The 16,820-nt window shown below is 37.3% G+C and overlaps 1 protein-coding gene across 3 annotated transcripts in view; it reads left to right on the forward strand.

The window, feature by feature from the left end:
- Positions 1-16,820, forward strand: part of LOC117415820 (protein O-mannosyl-transferase TMTC2-like) — a 101,405-nt gene that overhangs the window by 50,298 nt on the left and 34,287 nt on the right. For all 3 annotated transcript variants that reach the window (XM_034026656.3, XM_034026657.3, XM_059027570.1), the window contains 2 exons: positions 11,835-12,684; positions 16,653-16,767. In XM_034026656.3, the coding sequence (XP_033882547.1) occupies positions 11,835-12,684; positions 16,653-16,767 (965 nt within the window). The remainder of the gene's footprint in view (positions 1-11,834; positions 12,685-16,652; positions 16,768-16,820) is intronic.

Consider the following 16,820-nt stretch of genomic DNA (forward strand, 5'->3'; position numbering starts at 1 on the left):
AACACAATGAGCACATGGTAATCAAAACAGGTTTATTAATGGCAAACACTACACAAAGTCTTTTTAGCAACACAGTTGATCAATCCATGTTTAAAGTTCCTTAAGGAGCCAGTCTTATCAAGCAATTACGAGAGTAGGCTTCAGGTCCTGGCCGCACACTTCAGGAGGGCCACTGTACTCTGTGATGGAGACGTGGACAGCCTTGTAAGGAATTAATCCCTAATCCTCAGAGCTGCTGACCAGACAGATGGTTGTTTATCAGCAGCAGGCGCTGGAAAGCACTACTCAATTATAAGGGTTTTCTGATGCTTTTAAGCAGGCCACAGGTTTTCATACAAACTGGCCCTTTAAAGTACTACAGTGGTGCAAGTGCTTTGTTCTTCAAATATGTAGTGCATACATTTGCTAAAATGTACACTACTCTTTGAATTTACATGCTACAAACTTCAACCATATTATCCTTATTATTTCTGCATATCTTTTAAAATATATTCTCTTTCCCAATGACATTGTTTGTAAGCTATAACATTTATGTGTAGGGCTAAATCAGTCTAGATAATATGTCCCTTTGCAGCTTAGAAGGGTCATTATTGCATTCAAAAAGCAGGCTTTACATTGTTTGTTATTAATTTGTGTTTCACAAAGAAATGGTTAAAATCTGAGTGTGTCTCGAAAGACACGCACTTCCTCTGAACTTGCTTGAGCAGTGTCAAGAATAAAGAAGTCACATGTGTATCAATATAAAGGGTCAGCCCACAGTGTTTGCTTTCTCTACGTCTTTTTGCAGCAATTTACAAAAATGACTTTTCGTCCCCATGAACATGGCCTTAGACATTTTAAACTATCAAAGGATTAAATGCAGAGTCAGGCCCGATAGTGGGTATGCATGTAATTTGGACATTTTAGATACTTAACATAAATAAGCCTCAAATCCAGTCATAGACAGGTCATTATGAGCCTTTCAATTCACAGCATGCTGTTAGGCGATATAGAGACTCTTGAAGGAGATTGCTAATCTTTCTCTTCTATGCTACCCTATGCTATTGGATTCTGTTTGTCTGCTCTGTCAAAAAGAACAGTGTAGATCAAAGACAGTAACATTTACATTTTTTTGTATCACATTTGAATCTATCTAACATTATATAAACTAGATGTTAAATTATTTCTGTGAAATGTTTGAGAAATCTATTGATATAAAATCACATTGCAACCCCACTCCATGTGGGTCTGGTTCATTTGTTAACATGTTGTCTGTACTGTGCATAAGAATGATGTCTTTAAGGTCTTGCATGTGTCCAGCAATCAGGGTAGGAAGGGCACCTGAAATTAACTGAGAGCATATGTGTATTGTGAAAGTGGAGAGAGACTCACCCTTTTAAAACGGTTTCAGAATGCTTTCAGCTTCTGCAGTAGTCACAGGGATGGTCTACAAGCTGAAATTAAAAAGGTTGGTTTGTGCAATATGCCACTGTGGAAATTGAAGTTCATGAGGGATTACCGTGCACTAGGCATTGGAAAGGGGATATAGCATTATCCTCAGTTTAGACAGCACAGCAAGAGGTGCCATTTGGAGCTAAAGAGTGCAGCATAGTAGAGTGCTGGATGATAAATCAATAAAACCACCAGATCCTTTCACCAATTCAATTACTTCAAACCCCCTTTTATTTAATTTCATCCCTAATAGTTTTTCACTCCGTGTGTCAAGAAAAAAAAAAGAGATTTAGACAATAAAAAACATTCCTGTAGTGGGCCTATTTAGAATTTTATCTCAAAGGATTTTTTTTTATTCACATGCCTGCTTCATAATGGCTAACTTGTTTCAATGCTAAACTGATTTAGGGGGAAACAAGCCACAGTGATGCCTACTGGGAAGTGCTAAAGCTCTTATTTTAAGATAAACAGGATTATGGATGAAGCTTGCATTCCGCAGCTTTTAGTCTAATGGACCAGGGGGGCGCTAACAGAACCCTTGCTGTTTCAGTAATTGAACTCTATGTGTTTAGCTCCCGGTCATTCGATCTGGAAGCAAGTTAGGGTATGCAGATGTTTATTTGCTTATTAAAATACATTAATACTAAGCAGATATGATTCAGTGGGGTTCTGTTGGCACGGAGGGCTGAAACAATGCAGCAACCCTGACGTCATCTTCAACTGCTATTGGATATTTTACATTAAAAGCAGGCAGGCCTGATCTGAGACTCATCTCAAGTACCTTTTTAACAGCTCAGCTCTCCCACGCAATGTGATGGAGGTTTTCCAGGTTGACCTTAAGCAGGATATGAACCAATAAATTTAACATCCAGGGGAGACAGAAGAAGATTTAGTGTGTATGATCAGTGGTCAGCGATAAACAATGGATCACATGATATGTGCTTGTTGACATGACCTTCCGCCTGTACTCCTGGCTGAAGAAAGAATACACCTGCACAAGTGTAAAATGACCCGTTGCGGTCAATACACTGCAGTTATTTCTCAGAGGAAGTCTGTATTTTGTAGATGCAGTTTCAATGTAGGAATGAGTTACCCTTTTTTTATATCTATAATGTGGTGTGTGTGGGGGGGGGGGGGGGCAAGTGAAATATGAGTGGAAGTTCAGCTGCACACTCAAGCCTAAATGCTGTGTTTGCCCCTAAGCCAGGTACAGCACTTGGGACGGCAGTGTGCCAAGTTTCCTCTGGCATCAGAGCATGACGGTTTAGCTGCCCTTTCACCCTGTTGGAAGGTGGTTCCTTTAGAATTGTACTGAGGCTCCTTGACAGAGCTATGTAGGGAAGCCTGGCATGATGCCCGATCTGAGCTGTACCTGAGGGCTTCAGTCTCCCACAGTGCCAGCTTCTCTCTTCTATCCAAACAGAACTTCCTCACAACATTTATTTTTATTTTGTTATCCCATTTGGAAAAAAAATGCAGTTTGTTAAAAATCTTCATTGACTTGTCTTCTTCCAGTCGTGAATTTACGTCCCTGTAGTACATGGAGTTTGCAATGGTATGACAGATTGAATCCTAGTTAAGCTAGTTATTATTATTGTAAAACTTTCAGAAGTTCAGCAAACCCCAGTAAGAAAATTCAGGATTTCCAAACTGGTTGATTTACTGTAGGTTAATTTGGAGTTAAGCTGGCACTGGGTGCCATCGACTACAATCCAGTGAAGAGCAGCACAGGTGGGTTTGGAAAGCTGTTTTTCCTGTATTGACCTCAATAGGATGAGCTAGGTTAACCCCATTCCTCTTAAAGCTGACCCTTATTCAGAGGAATATTGTGGAGCCAATGCCTAACTAATTGATCATGCCCTTAGATAGTGGTGTGCAAACTTTTTATATGCCGCCTCCCTTCCTTAGCATACATTTTGTATATTAAAATGTTAGAACTTAACTATATTTTAACATGTGTTTGTTTTCCGGAGTTAATGTAAATCGATTATTTTTTTCCTAGATTTAACCACAAAAAGTATAGATTTAGCTAAATACATAAATGTTAACAAACACATTCTTACACGTTTTGAAAATTGCACTCTCAGATATAATTTATAAATGTTGAAAACGCATATCGTAAATTCAACATTTAAAATCAGTCTATAATCTTTTTTTAACACTTGGCGAGTAAACGTTTAGCTAACACAGAAATCTGAAAAACATTATCGTTCAGCAATTAAATCTGAAAAAATAAATCTGTGTTTTCCCAAAATAAATATTTATTTTGCAAACTAAATCTGAAGCTAAACGAGATATTGTTATGGTTAAATCTAGGATAAAATACACAATTTACATTAAATCCAGGAAAAAACGTTTTTTTTTTATATACTTGGCGCCCCATACATTGAAGCTGCCATTTTGGCTCTGTTCACTGCAGTTTCACTGTCACTCACCACTTCACACATAATGTTTCTAGTTCTAGAAGTCCTAGATTGATCGTCAATGGCTACTTTTGAAAGGTAATAACTTGGGCTAATTAGCTGTCATTTATGTATTTATTTAAAATGTTCTATCCTTTAAAAAAAAAAAAAAAACTTAATTTTAGTCATAGTCATGCCCACCCCTCCACCCCACCCAACCCCACCCACCCCCCTTACTGACTCTCTGCATGCCCCATACTTTGCACACCACTGCCCTAAGATACTGTATATCCCTATGTGAAACGTTGTTCGGGTGGTGAACAGAAATACTGTTCCTAATACAGTAGTCAGGTGTATTACTGAACACATTGCTGATGTTTTACTTAATTCTGGCAGATTCATCATGAGCTCTATAAAGAAAATAAACACATAATCTATACTTGTTCATTTCCATATCATACCCTGTCCTTGAAGTTGAGTTTCCTGCATTTTTATAAAGTAGACATTCTTTCCAGTTAAAGGCCAAGTCCAATGTTTCCTCTCCCAGAGGAACTTTAATATTCTATTTGCCCTTTGTGTAAGGATGCCTAAAGTTCTAAATATACTCCATTGTAACATGTAGTATTCCAAGGGACCATACATCTACCTCAGGTATATGGATTAAAGGGGATGGATCACTAATGAATGAGTCTGGCATGAAAACTTCAGTCTAAATATTATTACAAAATATGGTTCATTTCATACCAATGTCAAGGTTAACAGTTATATTTTTTCTGCCCCCAAAAGATGTTTTGAAAGAAGGTTAGATAATTGATAAAAGACACATGTTTCTGATTCCCATTAAACATACACATACCGCTGTTAAATACACAAAATACTCCTTTACAGAAATTTAGAAATAAGACCAACCTCATTAACGCCATGGTCCCTCGTGTGAAATGATTTAAACAGTTTCATATATGCCTGTACATTGTGTTTAAATTATGAGTAAACTTAGGTTAAATTAGGCCCTGGGGTTTTTTTTCCAGTTTTTTTATTTTTTTATCAGTTTGCTGTAATAAAAATAAGAAGAATTGCTCCTTAATCTGTTTTTTTTTGTCAGGCGTTGTATTTAAAAAGGAGAAACCTTTTTTTAACGCAAAACGAATTCCAAAATAAACAAATTAATGTCAAAAACCATTAACCCTCATTTTTATCATACATTGGTTATTGTGAGTTGTGTGTGACATCATTGACAATTTGATTTAGTTATGCCCTATACATGTCCATTCATCCACCCATATGTTTATGTATGGTTTCTTTCTTTCCACATGTTTCCTCTTCTCAAAATGTAGTGTGTAAGAGTTGCCCCTCCCCCTTTACTTCCAAGGACTGGTATGAGTGTAAAACATCAAAATGTCAACATCAAAATAAATGATTCTAAGCATCTTTGACAATACTCTAATCCAGAGGCAATCAATCAAAGCATGCATTTTTAACAGGTTTTAAATCAAGGCTCTATTTTCAAACACTAGTAACATCAAACACAAGGGTCTAGAGGTTTTCGCTTTGTTACCCAGGTTGGTTATTCCAAAGTCCAGACTACTCTTCATAGGAATTTGTCAATCTTTGTCCTGCATGTCGACACTGATAACAAGTAACAAGTGATCTCTTGTTTAAGTTAATAAACACTGTAGTAACCCCAAATCAGGTCTTCTTATACGTAATTTGATGTTAACCTGTGTCACCTTAATACACTTTTCTGTCCAGTTGACAAAATAATTTTTGGTGTTCACTCACTTTAGCACTGCAGTCCCTGTGAATGTCCTTGAACGTCTCAGTCCTGGCATACAGAATGTAAAACAAACACCAATAGTTATTATTGGTTGTATAGTAGCATAGTATAGTATCCTATGTATTGAACTGTGTGTATTGAACCAATGTTAAGTCCCTACTGTAACTGACTTGTAATGCTCCAAATTGATAATGTGAGAATGGTCTTGTTGCATCATTCGCTCCCTCACCAAACGTTCAATTCAGTGTTAGGTTTATAAAACCCAACGGCTTTTCTACCAGCAATTGAACAAGGAGTAACCTTTGTTTCTTTTTTCATTTTTTTTCTTTGGCTTTTTTTTAATGTGTAGATTTTTCTATTATTTAATATACTCTTTATTATGAGACATGGTATTATCCTTTTCATTTCTATAAAACTAGCCTACCCTTGGTTTATAATAACCTATGGTTGCTGAACTAGTTCTCACTGCACAGATATTTTTATAGAAACATGACCTTGCATTGTCCTACAGCAGGCTTGCCACGAAGACACATTATTTTAAATTAGGCCAATAAATCTGCTTCAGAGAGAGCAGCTTTTAGATAATGAAAACAGCTTGATTTCCAACTACATGCTTATAAACTGAATATTGCGCCGGGGGAGGTCACTAAACTGGCTAGTATCTGGTAGGAGTAAACTACATAATTTGATATACGTTTAACTAATAAAGAGTCTATATATTTGTCAAATACGTTTTCAGTACATTTACGTTGAAATAATAAGAGTGTGACAAAACACTTCAGCTAGGTCGGCAAAGGGAGTTGTACACTTAACTGAAGTGGCGGAATGTTTCCTTATGTAGGGTCATGAATGCAAATGCGCTTTGGGTGAGCGGCTCTCTCCTAAACTGCACATGCATAGATGGCCTAATACTGTACCAAAAGAGACAGGGTCAGTTTGACATATTACAGTAAGTAGCTTCAAATTACATTTTTATGATGCTTTAAATGACATTTTATGATGTTTGCAATAATTATGAGTGGTTCTCATTCATATATATATAATTTTATAAATCTAGATAAGTTTATTTGACTATTAATTAAGGAGCTGCTCAGTTCCAGTTGCCTGCCATTGACATAGGTAACTCAGGCTGGGTCAGCTCCAGTTTCCTTATATAAGTAAGCATCAGCACCCACTAGCAAACATTTGTGTATTGCCAGGTATCTAGGGCTAAAGAGCAGCTCCTGAAAAAAGAAAGGACGTTCACATTTTAAATGTAAAACAAAACCCATTTATTTTATAATAATTTAAAGTCAAACTCCTTCTAAAGTATCTTACTTTCAAAAATACTTACCTATTCATTCCTGTTGCCATTTCTCTTAGTTTTCAAATAAATGTTCTTGGCCTATCGTAGCATGTTAAGATGCTGCTGATGTACTGAAATCTTCATGAATTGATTGTCTGAGAGTGACATGATGGTTTATAATCCATAACCAACTACATGTGAGGGTTTTATTTACTGGTAGACCCTGCTTAAGAGATTAACAATACTGCTTATCTTGCCTGCTATTTTAAGCCCTTTTCCAGACAAATCTTCGGTCCTATTTACGTTGTAAAGCTGTCAAGATGTGTCAAAAGGATTATGAGGAAGATGTTAAACATGACCACAAAGCAAATGTAAATACGGTCCATTTACAGAGCATGAACTGTGAAATTAGGCATGTGAAAGTTAACATTAATAGGCGAATGAAGAAAATAAGTTTAGATGTGGATTGCTATACATAATATTAGACAAATAAAGCCAACCAAGGCTTCTTGGCTGACATACCACACCTTATATGAACCATAATTCTCATTTTAAACCCAATGTTTACAGCTATATAGGATACAAGGAATTTAATTAACTGACCTCACAACTGACAGGTTATTTGCTGACATTCAGTATGATCGCTTCACTGATTTGATAATGCACTGTTTTATCGATGTAGTGTTCCACTGTCGTGTTCAATGTTATACTAAATGTGAATATGACTGTTTACAACATTCTTTCAATGTTTACCCCTTGTGTACAGTTTCATTTGGAAACTACTCTGTTGGCTTTCGAGTTTGTTTGAATTCGCTAAGGTACTTACTGCTGAGCTTCTTGTGTGATTTCCCTGCAGCATCAGAAAGTCCGAAATGTTAACTCGCTTCTGTAGCTCAGGGATATAAACAAGTAACTAAATTGGATCACCTTTATTCCTCAGATTTTACAAGAAATATTTAATTATGGGACTAGATTGCTGATATGTGTAAATAAAGTAGACCAGATGTCAATATCATACCCTCCAGAGTTACGTGAGAAAGAACACTGGAAAATAATAAGAAAGCAAAGCGCAGAAGTGTTTATACTCAGTGCTGCAGAACACTGCTCAACACATACAAAAGAAAAACTCCCAATGATCAGAGGTGTGAAAACAGACCTCAAGGGGAACAAAAATAATGATACTCACAACAGCCACTTTAAAACACTTGCACTCATGTAATTAAAATGCAAAACCCTTGAGTTTACAGCTCATCTGAAAGACCAATATGAAAACCAGTTTAATCAAACACAACAGTGCATAGCAGGCAAATCACAGGCAGCTCTTTTGAGGCTGAAAATAAATACACTGATGGCCCAGCATTAAATTCCGAGGATAAGCAGATAAGACATAGATGGCAGCTTACTCATTACCCCCTGCATGGATGTAGCAAAGCCTGCTGTACGTCCTTCCTCATGTCCATGTGTTACACTTATATTTTACATGTATCTAGAGAACCACATAGTCAACTGTGATGAAACTTTTAAGGGTATTGTTTTGAACAATTTATTTAGAGGATAATGATTTGGGTATGTTTTAGGCACCTGTAGCCCTATGTATGTTACTACCCATATAACAATTTACCGTGATAAATACATTTTTGCATTTTCCCCATGCATTTTCATGCTTATTCTGTTACCTCTGTTCTACCATACTTCATCACTGTTACCTGATTTCACTGTGCTTTAACTATATGTGGTTTTACCATAATAAACTTTTAATTTTATTTTATTGGAAATCATTTCTCTGAGGTTTCTCAGTGAAGATGAGGGATATTGTTTAAGAACATAACAGGCAAATAACTGAGCTACTGTAGTCGTGAAATAAACAAGCCAGCACACGTTGTCGCTAGCAAGATAAGCAGATTTATTTAAATAGCTCCTTTTGTGGGTGACTCACCATGGTTTATTTGACCCTTTAGCCCTTAAAAACTGTTGGGACAAAAAGACCCCCTTTGTTCTTTGCGGGAATCATACAGCTGCAAGCAGAACAACAAGAAGACTTGTCCAGTGCTGTCTGCACGGGGGTTCTGCAGAGCTGTCAGGAGAAATTGATTGTTCTTACTGTAATAGTGAATTGATTTGGGATAATAATGTATACAAAGTTTTTAATTTCTACTTGGTAATATCGCACCAAGAATGGTACAGTATAAAGAACCATTTTCTTGCCTGACTTGCAGCTACCTTTGATTGAACAATGTCTAAATTGGCAGATTTTGAGCAGAGGGATTCATTTAATTCAGGGGTCTAAATATTCTGCTGCTTTATGTTAGACAACTCTTCTAGTGTCTGATATTCAGGCTACAGGCTCGGGGATGTCAGCCAGCATACTCTAATGTGCCTCAAAATAAAACCAGATTTCATCAAACATTCATTTGCTTACACCAAGTATTTTTTCCTGAAACAACTTATCATTTGTCCACAGAAATATTAAGAAAACTATTTAAGTATTCTAGTACAATAGTTTAATATATTTTCACCCTTTTGAATCATACAACGCAGGATCAATATCTGCAGTAAATTCACAAGATATAACTAGGACGAGGCATAAGTGTTTTCTACAGTATGTTTTCCCCTCTTGTCTAGCAGCTTCCTTTGATTGGATTCATATAGGTCGGAATGGTAAATGAAAGGTGACATGGAGCTCTGCTGTTATGAATACATATCTGTAGAGAAAGCAAATATATTTATTCAGGAAGGCATAATGCCTAAAACATTAAATTATAACTTTTTTCATTTTTCATTAGTGCTTTTTCTTAATCTTATCTTTGTTCTACCTTATGAAAACATAGATACACAATTCAGTGGTTGTTACCATAGCATTTGAATTAGAAGGCAGTGGGTTCTTTTTCCAGGGTTGAGCTGGCTAAAATGCAAAAAAATGTGATGGAATTTTTTTTTTAATAAGTTATTTGCTGGAGATGGGTCCCCTAGCATTATGCAGAGGGATTCATTAAGTCAATTGACCAAAATGCTGCTGTGGGCAAATAATTCCTAACATATTTGGAATGATGGTTTTGTAAATCCATGTGAATATGCATTCTGCTGTTTCAAATTTTATCTAGATCATGAAATCCTTCTTCAAGACAAATGGTGCCCACACTGAGCAGTACTTAGTGCACAGGCATCAGCCACATAGCCGTTTCTGACTGTGTGGCTGATGCCAGAGGAGAGGAGGCAGTCCACATCGGAATAAACAGAAAGGTTGAAACCAGAACATATTACATTAAATCTGTCAGCACTAAGTGACTGAATAACTACCCAAGGATAACTAATTCAATAGTTTCAGTGTCTGCTGTTTTCAGAGAAGTTATGTTTCCTATACACGTGTGCGGCTCTGCACTGTTTAAAGAGATTGACAGACAAGAACACATCAGTAGATTATTTTATTATTATTATTATTTATTTCTTAGCAGACGCCCTTATCCAGGGCGACTTACAATCGTAAGCAAAAACATTTCAAGCGTTACAATACAAGTAATACAATAAGAGCAAGAAATACAATAACTTTTGTTCAAGTAAAGTACAAGTTTGACAAACCACAATTCAATAATACAGCAGGTAATAGTGATAGTTACATCAGGATATGATTAAATAGTGATAGTTACATTCAGAAATGTACATGGCTTTTTACATTTAATTATGTTGTTTTGCTTACTTTTTCCTTATGGCAGTTGTACATTACTTTTCACTCTTAAAATTAAAACATTTTAGATTCTCAACTAAAACAGTATTTGGTGAAATGCCCAAAACCAGCGAAACGTGTCCTTTTTTGAGTAAGTAAAGCAAAATATTTTCTTCCATTACCCGGTTCACTCAAAAAAGAAGTTCTGCAGGCATCATTTAAAAAAGCCCTTGAAACATCCACATTCCAAACAAATACTGAGAGGCAATCAGGAATTCCCCTGCAGGGAATATCATCAAGCTGTCTGCTGTATTCAATATTACACTTGCCAAAGTGAAAAAGACATAAATTCCTATACATATATCAAATCCATTTCTGTGTAAGCTATAAGTATGTGCTTAGTATCAAGTCTGAGATATGACTGATGTGTGCATTTATAAACCTCCCAGACTGTGTTATTGTTATATTCATATGTGGTTAAGTTGGCCAGTAATAGTGCTATCAATGTATGATGGGAAAGAATTCTCACGGAAGTACATATTTTTCACTCAGGCTGCGCTTGTGAACTGTATTTAGAGAGATACCAGGAATTCCTTTCTATGAGGCTTATTCTTTTCTCTGTATGCATTTAAAATGAGGATGTGTATTAAAAATAAGGCATTTGAAAGGTTTAGTTATTCAGTTTTTTTATTGTCAGTCAAATTCTGAAGCTGGACAAACACACACAAAGGAAAACTGTCCTAGTCACTGTGTTACTATAGGTTGTGTCTGGCCTGTAATTTTGGTCCCTAATAGTAACTGTTCATTGCTGGAATCATATACCTATATAACATTAAACCATGCATAAGGGTGTGGTACCAGTGATAACTTTGAGGCAAATCAGTGGGAGCACGTTCTGCATCTCAGGAATGTTCTACTCATGGAATTTGGAATTTTTTACAATATTGTTTTATTATAAAGCATCTCGTAAGAATGTAAGATACAGTACTTAGCTATCTGAATAGAAACTTATCATCTTTGTCTTTCACCGCATTGAAGGCCCAGGCTCAGGTTAAAACCAGTGGACCACACTGCCTACAAAAACCAGCATAATCAACCGTTACTGGCGGTTTCTGGCCTAACCATCGGCCACACTGCCTTTATAGATATATAGACCACCCATCCTGCAATTAGTTTGGCAGTCATACAGTAAATGCAACTTTCTCAGCTAACTGTGTATGATCACAGTCTACTGAAATCTTCATCTGAAAGTAATTTTATTTTTTGTTTGTTTCATTACAGAAAAATAATACTTCCCTGCTTCTCAGTGTGAGCTCCTTGGCCACCTGGGGTGCCAGCTTATTGGTTGCCCGCTTGTACTGGATGGGCAACAAGCCACCCAGCTTCTCCAACTCAGATAACCCAGCGGCTGACTCACATAGCCTCTTGACAAAGACGCTGACGTTCTTCTACCTGCCTTCCGTCAACATGTGGCTGCTGCTGTGCCCGGACACCCTGAGCTTTGATTGGTCCATGGATGCTGTGCCTCTACTCAGGAACGTTGGTGATTGGAGGAACCTTCACACTGTGGCCTTTTATGTTGGATTGCTACTCCTGTCTTGGGTCAGCCTCAGGAGTCCCTCAAGGGTCAAAGAGACCAATGGGAAAGCATATGTAGTGAATGGGATACATACAAGCACAAACAGGAAGCATACAGGCACAAACGGGCACAGTTGTCACACAAACATGGGGCTCCCAAACTCGGGGTCTCATACTGTAAAAAGTACTGAGAATGGTATAAAAAATCATGTTATTCCAAGGACGTCACTGCCCACTACAGAAAACGTAGTGGTCTTCTCTTTGGGACTATTGATGGTGCCCTTTCTCCCTGCCACTAATTTGTTTTTCTATGTGGGTTTTGTAATAGCAGAGCGTGTCCTCTACATACCCAGCATGGGCTTCTGCTTGCTGGTGACTGTGGGCATGAGGGCCCTTTACATCAAATTCAGGAGAAGGTTCTTGAAGAGCCTTCTGTTGTATTGCACTGCCACTTTGGTCCTTTTGTATGGGATAAAGACAGTGTTGAGGAACCAAGACTGGCAGGATGAGGAGATGTTATACAAGTCAGGGATAAATGTAAACCCAGCAAAAGGTAAATGCATACTCCCCTCCCTCATTCCGTGGTGACAACATTTTTGCCAAATGTTGTATTATCAATAAAAAAATCACAGCCGTTGATTTGAATTGCACAGATGCATTGTTAGTATCGGCATATTATTTAACTATTAATGTACAAGCCAGTAACTTACTTTCTTCATCCATTTTGCCATTACACCAATGGGGGACCAATAAGAATATGAACACACTGTCAGTCTGTATTTATAATGGATGGGTGCCTATACAGTTTGGAATGTGCCCTATGAAATGTTGAAAATAATTCAACTTTGTTCCTGATAGAGAACAGTAAAAAATGTAGATTAAAAAAAGCACTATTTACTAAACTCTCATAACAAAGGAATATGTCTTTATTTTTACATTTCATTTGCTGAACTTTGGGGTTTGTTTCCTCTGGACAACAGCATTCTGTTCATGGTTAAGAGGGTCTTGCATGCACTGTCCTTACTTGAATTCTACAGCTAGCTTTGACACAGCTTCTAGCAGGTTATTCTTTTCGTCATATTTGGCAGCAGCTGTTAAACATTTTAGTTAGTTGTGGAAAAATTGGAGCCTCTCCTGTTATGTAAACTGATCTTATTCTCTGGCCTTCTATAAACTGATACTTTGGAAATGATGAAGTTACCGTTTTAAATGACAGAACTCAATAATATTGTATTAGCTGCTTTACTTATACACAGCCTGATAGGTATACTTCGGATTCATAGCTCCCTGGTGCTCATCCTGAACACCTTTTCGTGATGTACCTCTAACCCAGAAAAAAAATGCAATCAAGGCCTCAAGAATTTATTATTCAACCTGACTCACCGCTGCAACCTCTGAACTATCAGCCATATCCAGAACTTCGTGTCGGAGGACCACACAGTTCTAAACTGCAGGTGCCTGGCCAGCCACAGAGATTGCTGGTGTGTGGTGAGCCAAGGCCTCCCCAGCCGACCTACAGCCTACCCTGCCCGGGCAGCGCTTGGCCAATTGTGCGTTTCCCCCTGGGAACTCCGATCCATGGTCAGCAGTGGCATAGCTTGGATTTGAACCAGTGATCTCTAAGCTATAGGGCGCATCCTGCAATCTGAGCAGAGTGCCTCTACCTGCTGCGCCACTCGGGATCCCTTGTTACCAGTAGTTGTAAGAAAATGTGTATGAATGCAGGTATTATCATTACCAATGTTAGTTGTCATGCACTACTTAACATGCAATTTCCTAACTGCTGTATCAAAAACTGGACCATATGGCATGTATATTCATATTGCCTGCAAGGGTTCTTTATATTCACTGGGATGGGCATACTGAAATATGACTTCATTTTTTACAACAGATCTGTAAATCTAAATTTAAAATAGATAAGCAATAAAGAGCACCAAAAGACTATGAATCACAACCGCGCTTTCCTAAAGCATTCAGTGCAGATGCCACTGGGCTCAGGTTAAATCTGGGCTGTCTATGAACTTTTTAAATAAGCAGAAGTAAATAAGCAGCCGTTTCAAACTTTCTACTGAAAGACTGTGTTGAATGGCCTTAGAGAAGGTTACAAAGACATTTAGAGGAAGATGCTGGAATTATATTATACCCTTATTATAAGCCTGTCACGTACAGAGTTCCCTCCGAGATAAAGGTTAGAAAAAACCTTGTCGCTGGAGAATCTGGGACTGTGTAAGGAACTCTTGTTTTAAACTAGTTTCCTTTTCAACAAGTGTTACAACAAAGAGAAGTAGCAGCTGTTTCTCCTGGAAGCACTGCAAAGAGCCTTCAGAAGTCCTTTTGGCAGGGTGTGGGGGGACTGCATAAGAAGTAGTAATTGTGGGTTGATTCCTGCATAAAATAAGTTAAAATGGCCCTAAAGAGTCTGAGCCAGGTCGACAAGAAAAGGAAACTACTCAAACATGAGCAGCGGAAGTATATGAACAGAGAAGATTTAAAACCAAAAAAAAAAGATTAATATAGAACATAAAAAACTAAAATTGTGATTAAAACCACCCCTTTGTCCCATGGTGTGAAAAACAAACTCCAAATGGTAATATCTCAGTATGCTCTACATGAATAATGTATATGCTGTGTTTGAACAACGTATTGAAAGAGCAACACACAGTTTGATCATTCAAATACTACGACTACCACTTCTACTACACTGGGAATGTGATAAGAGCCGGATCACTTATTTAAAATCAACATATTTCTTATTTTTTTGTTTATTTGTTTTGCAGCTCAGTAGTTGCTTCTAGCCATAAATGATACTGAATACAAGACAATATACACATACACATATCCCTTTGAAATGTATACTATAAAAATGTTTCCATAGAAGTATCATATGGTAACATTTACATAACATTTTGAATCATTTTGTTGGCATTTTTGTAGGCTCAAAAGTGTAATGCTGGGTTGCCAAAAATGCCCATAAGAGGGAAGCAGTTTAATAACAGGTTATTACAAAGGCATAAATTGCAATACTGTTATAATACACATCTTGGCAAACTAATCAATATATAAACAGGAGATTAATTTGAAAATGTTCTCTACTTTACATTTAATACTTGGCAAAGGAAAAATAATTGAATACAGCAAATGTCATACCTCCTCCCTGCTTTTTTCCCTCCAAAAATAAAACAACCTTGTAATTTTGTTTGACGTGTTGTTTAAATATAGAGAAATAGAGCAGCTACAAATAGTTTAAAAAACAGTGAATTGAAAACAGTGGGTTGCACTGAGCCTAGTAAATACAAATAAATACACCCGGCTTCAATTAACCACGCTTCGTGCCCTCGCAAAATACCTTATTTTCAATAGCGAGACAAACATAAAAAAAGAGCTCAATTCGGAAACACTTCAAATGAAAGTGACAGTGTATTTGCTTTGCATGTTTGTTTTTTAAACTGGCCAGAGAGAATTTATAAGTTTTACATAATCAATACCTCTACTCGAAATGCTCCTTATTTCTGAAACCAGCCATTCAGAAGGGCCAGCTGATTGAGTTGTCTAGATCACCCAACTGTGTTGAAAACATCTCCTGGAGAAACACGTGATATAATGAGCCTTAAACGTAGGATCCTCTGGAGTGGTGAAAAAAAATGTAAAAAGTATTTCATTGTTGTGTTTTTCTGTACAGTATGTCCCCTATAGTGAGCAGTAATGCCAATATAAACCATATTTAAACTCTAATTAATTACTATAATGAAATCAAACTACTCAATACTCTATTGCAAAATCTTCACAGGATTTAATAGATACGCACAGATGGGTTAGACTGACGCAATTTTGGTGTGGAAGTTTGTAATATAAGTTTTTAATATTATGTTAGACAATAACCTTCTTGCCAAGAGCCAAGCTGTCATCTTCTGAGTCACCTTAATTGAAAAACAACAAACTAGAATTAAAGTGTGCCTTTTATAGCAGTAAGCCATAATTACCTCTATTTTCTCATATTACACTTGAATAAGTTTGAGGGGTAGAGCTGGAGTAACAAGTAAAAATATTATTGAGTTTATTGGTATTTATGATTTTGTAACAATATATAAATTTGATTAAAAATGATCAATGCAATAACAGACATGTTAACAGTTACATGAAGTAGACCTTGTTTGATTATGTAAGTGGAATAAATATAAATACAGCATCAGTGATAACATTAACAATGTATTATATGGGAACATTAAGTAGAATACTGACATCCTCCCCCTTTATCCCTGACTGCTATCGTCAGCTACAAAAAGCAGCTCAACCATAGTTTTTAAGAGAAAGATTGAAGCCCTGTGTCCTTCTCAGGCAGGCTGAGAGCTTGAATGGAGCTCTTTTCTATAGCCGGGGTTGGCCTTCAATGGCTGTATGCTACTGCTATTTCCAATACTATAGCTGCCTTGGAAGTCTTGTGGGCTCCGGCTGAGAAATATCATGTCGTCTGGGTTTGTGTTCCAGGGCCCTAGTGAATAATGCTTTCTGTCTCCCTGTCAGCATGGGGTAACCTTGGGAATGTCCTCAAGAGCCAGGGCAAGATGGCAGAGGCTGAACAGGCCTATAGAAACGCCTTGTACTACCGCAGCAACATGGCTGACATGCTGTATAATCTGTAAGTATGCATGACTCATCTCGGTTCATTTAGAGCATAGCGAATTGAATGAC

This window comes from Acipenser ruthenus, chromosome 7 (assembly GCF_902713425.1).
Source record: "Acipenser ruthenus chromosome 7, fAciRut3.2 maternal haplotype, whole genome shotgun sequence".
In the NCBI taxonomy this organism is placed as follows: Eukaryota; Metazoa; Chordata; class Actinopteri; order Acipenseriformes; family Acipenseridae; genus Acipenser; species Acipenser ruthenus.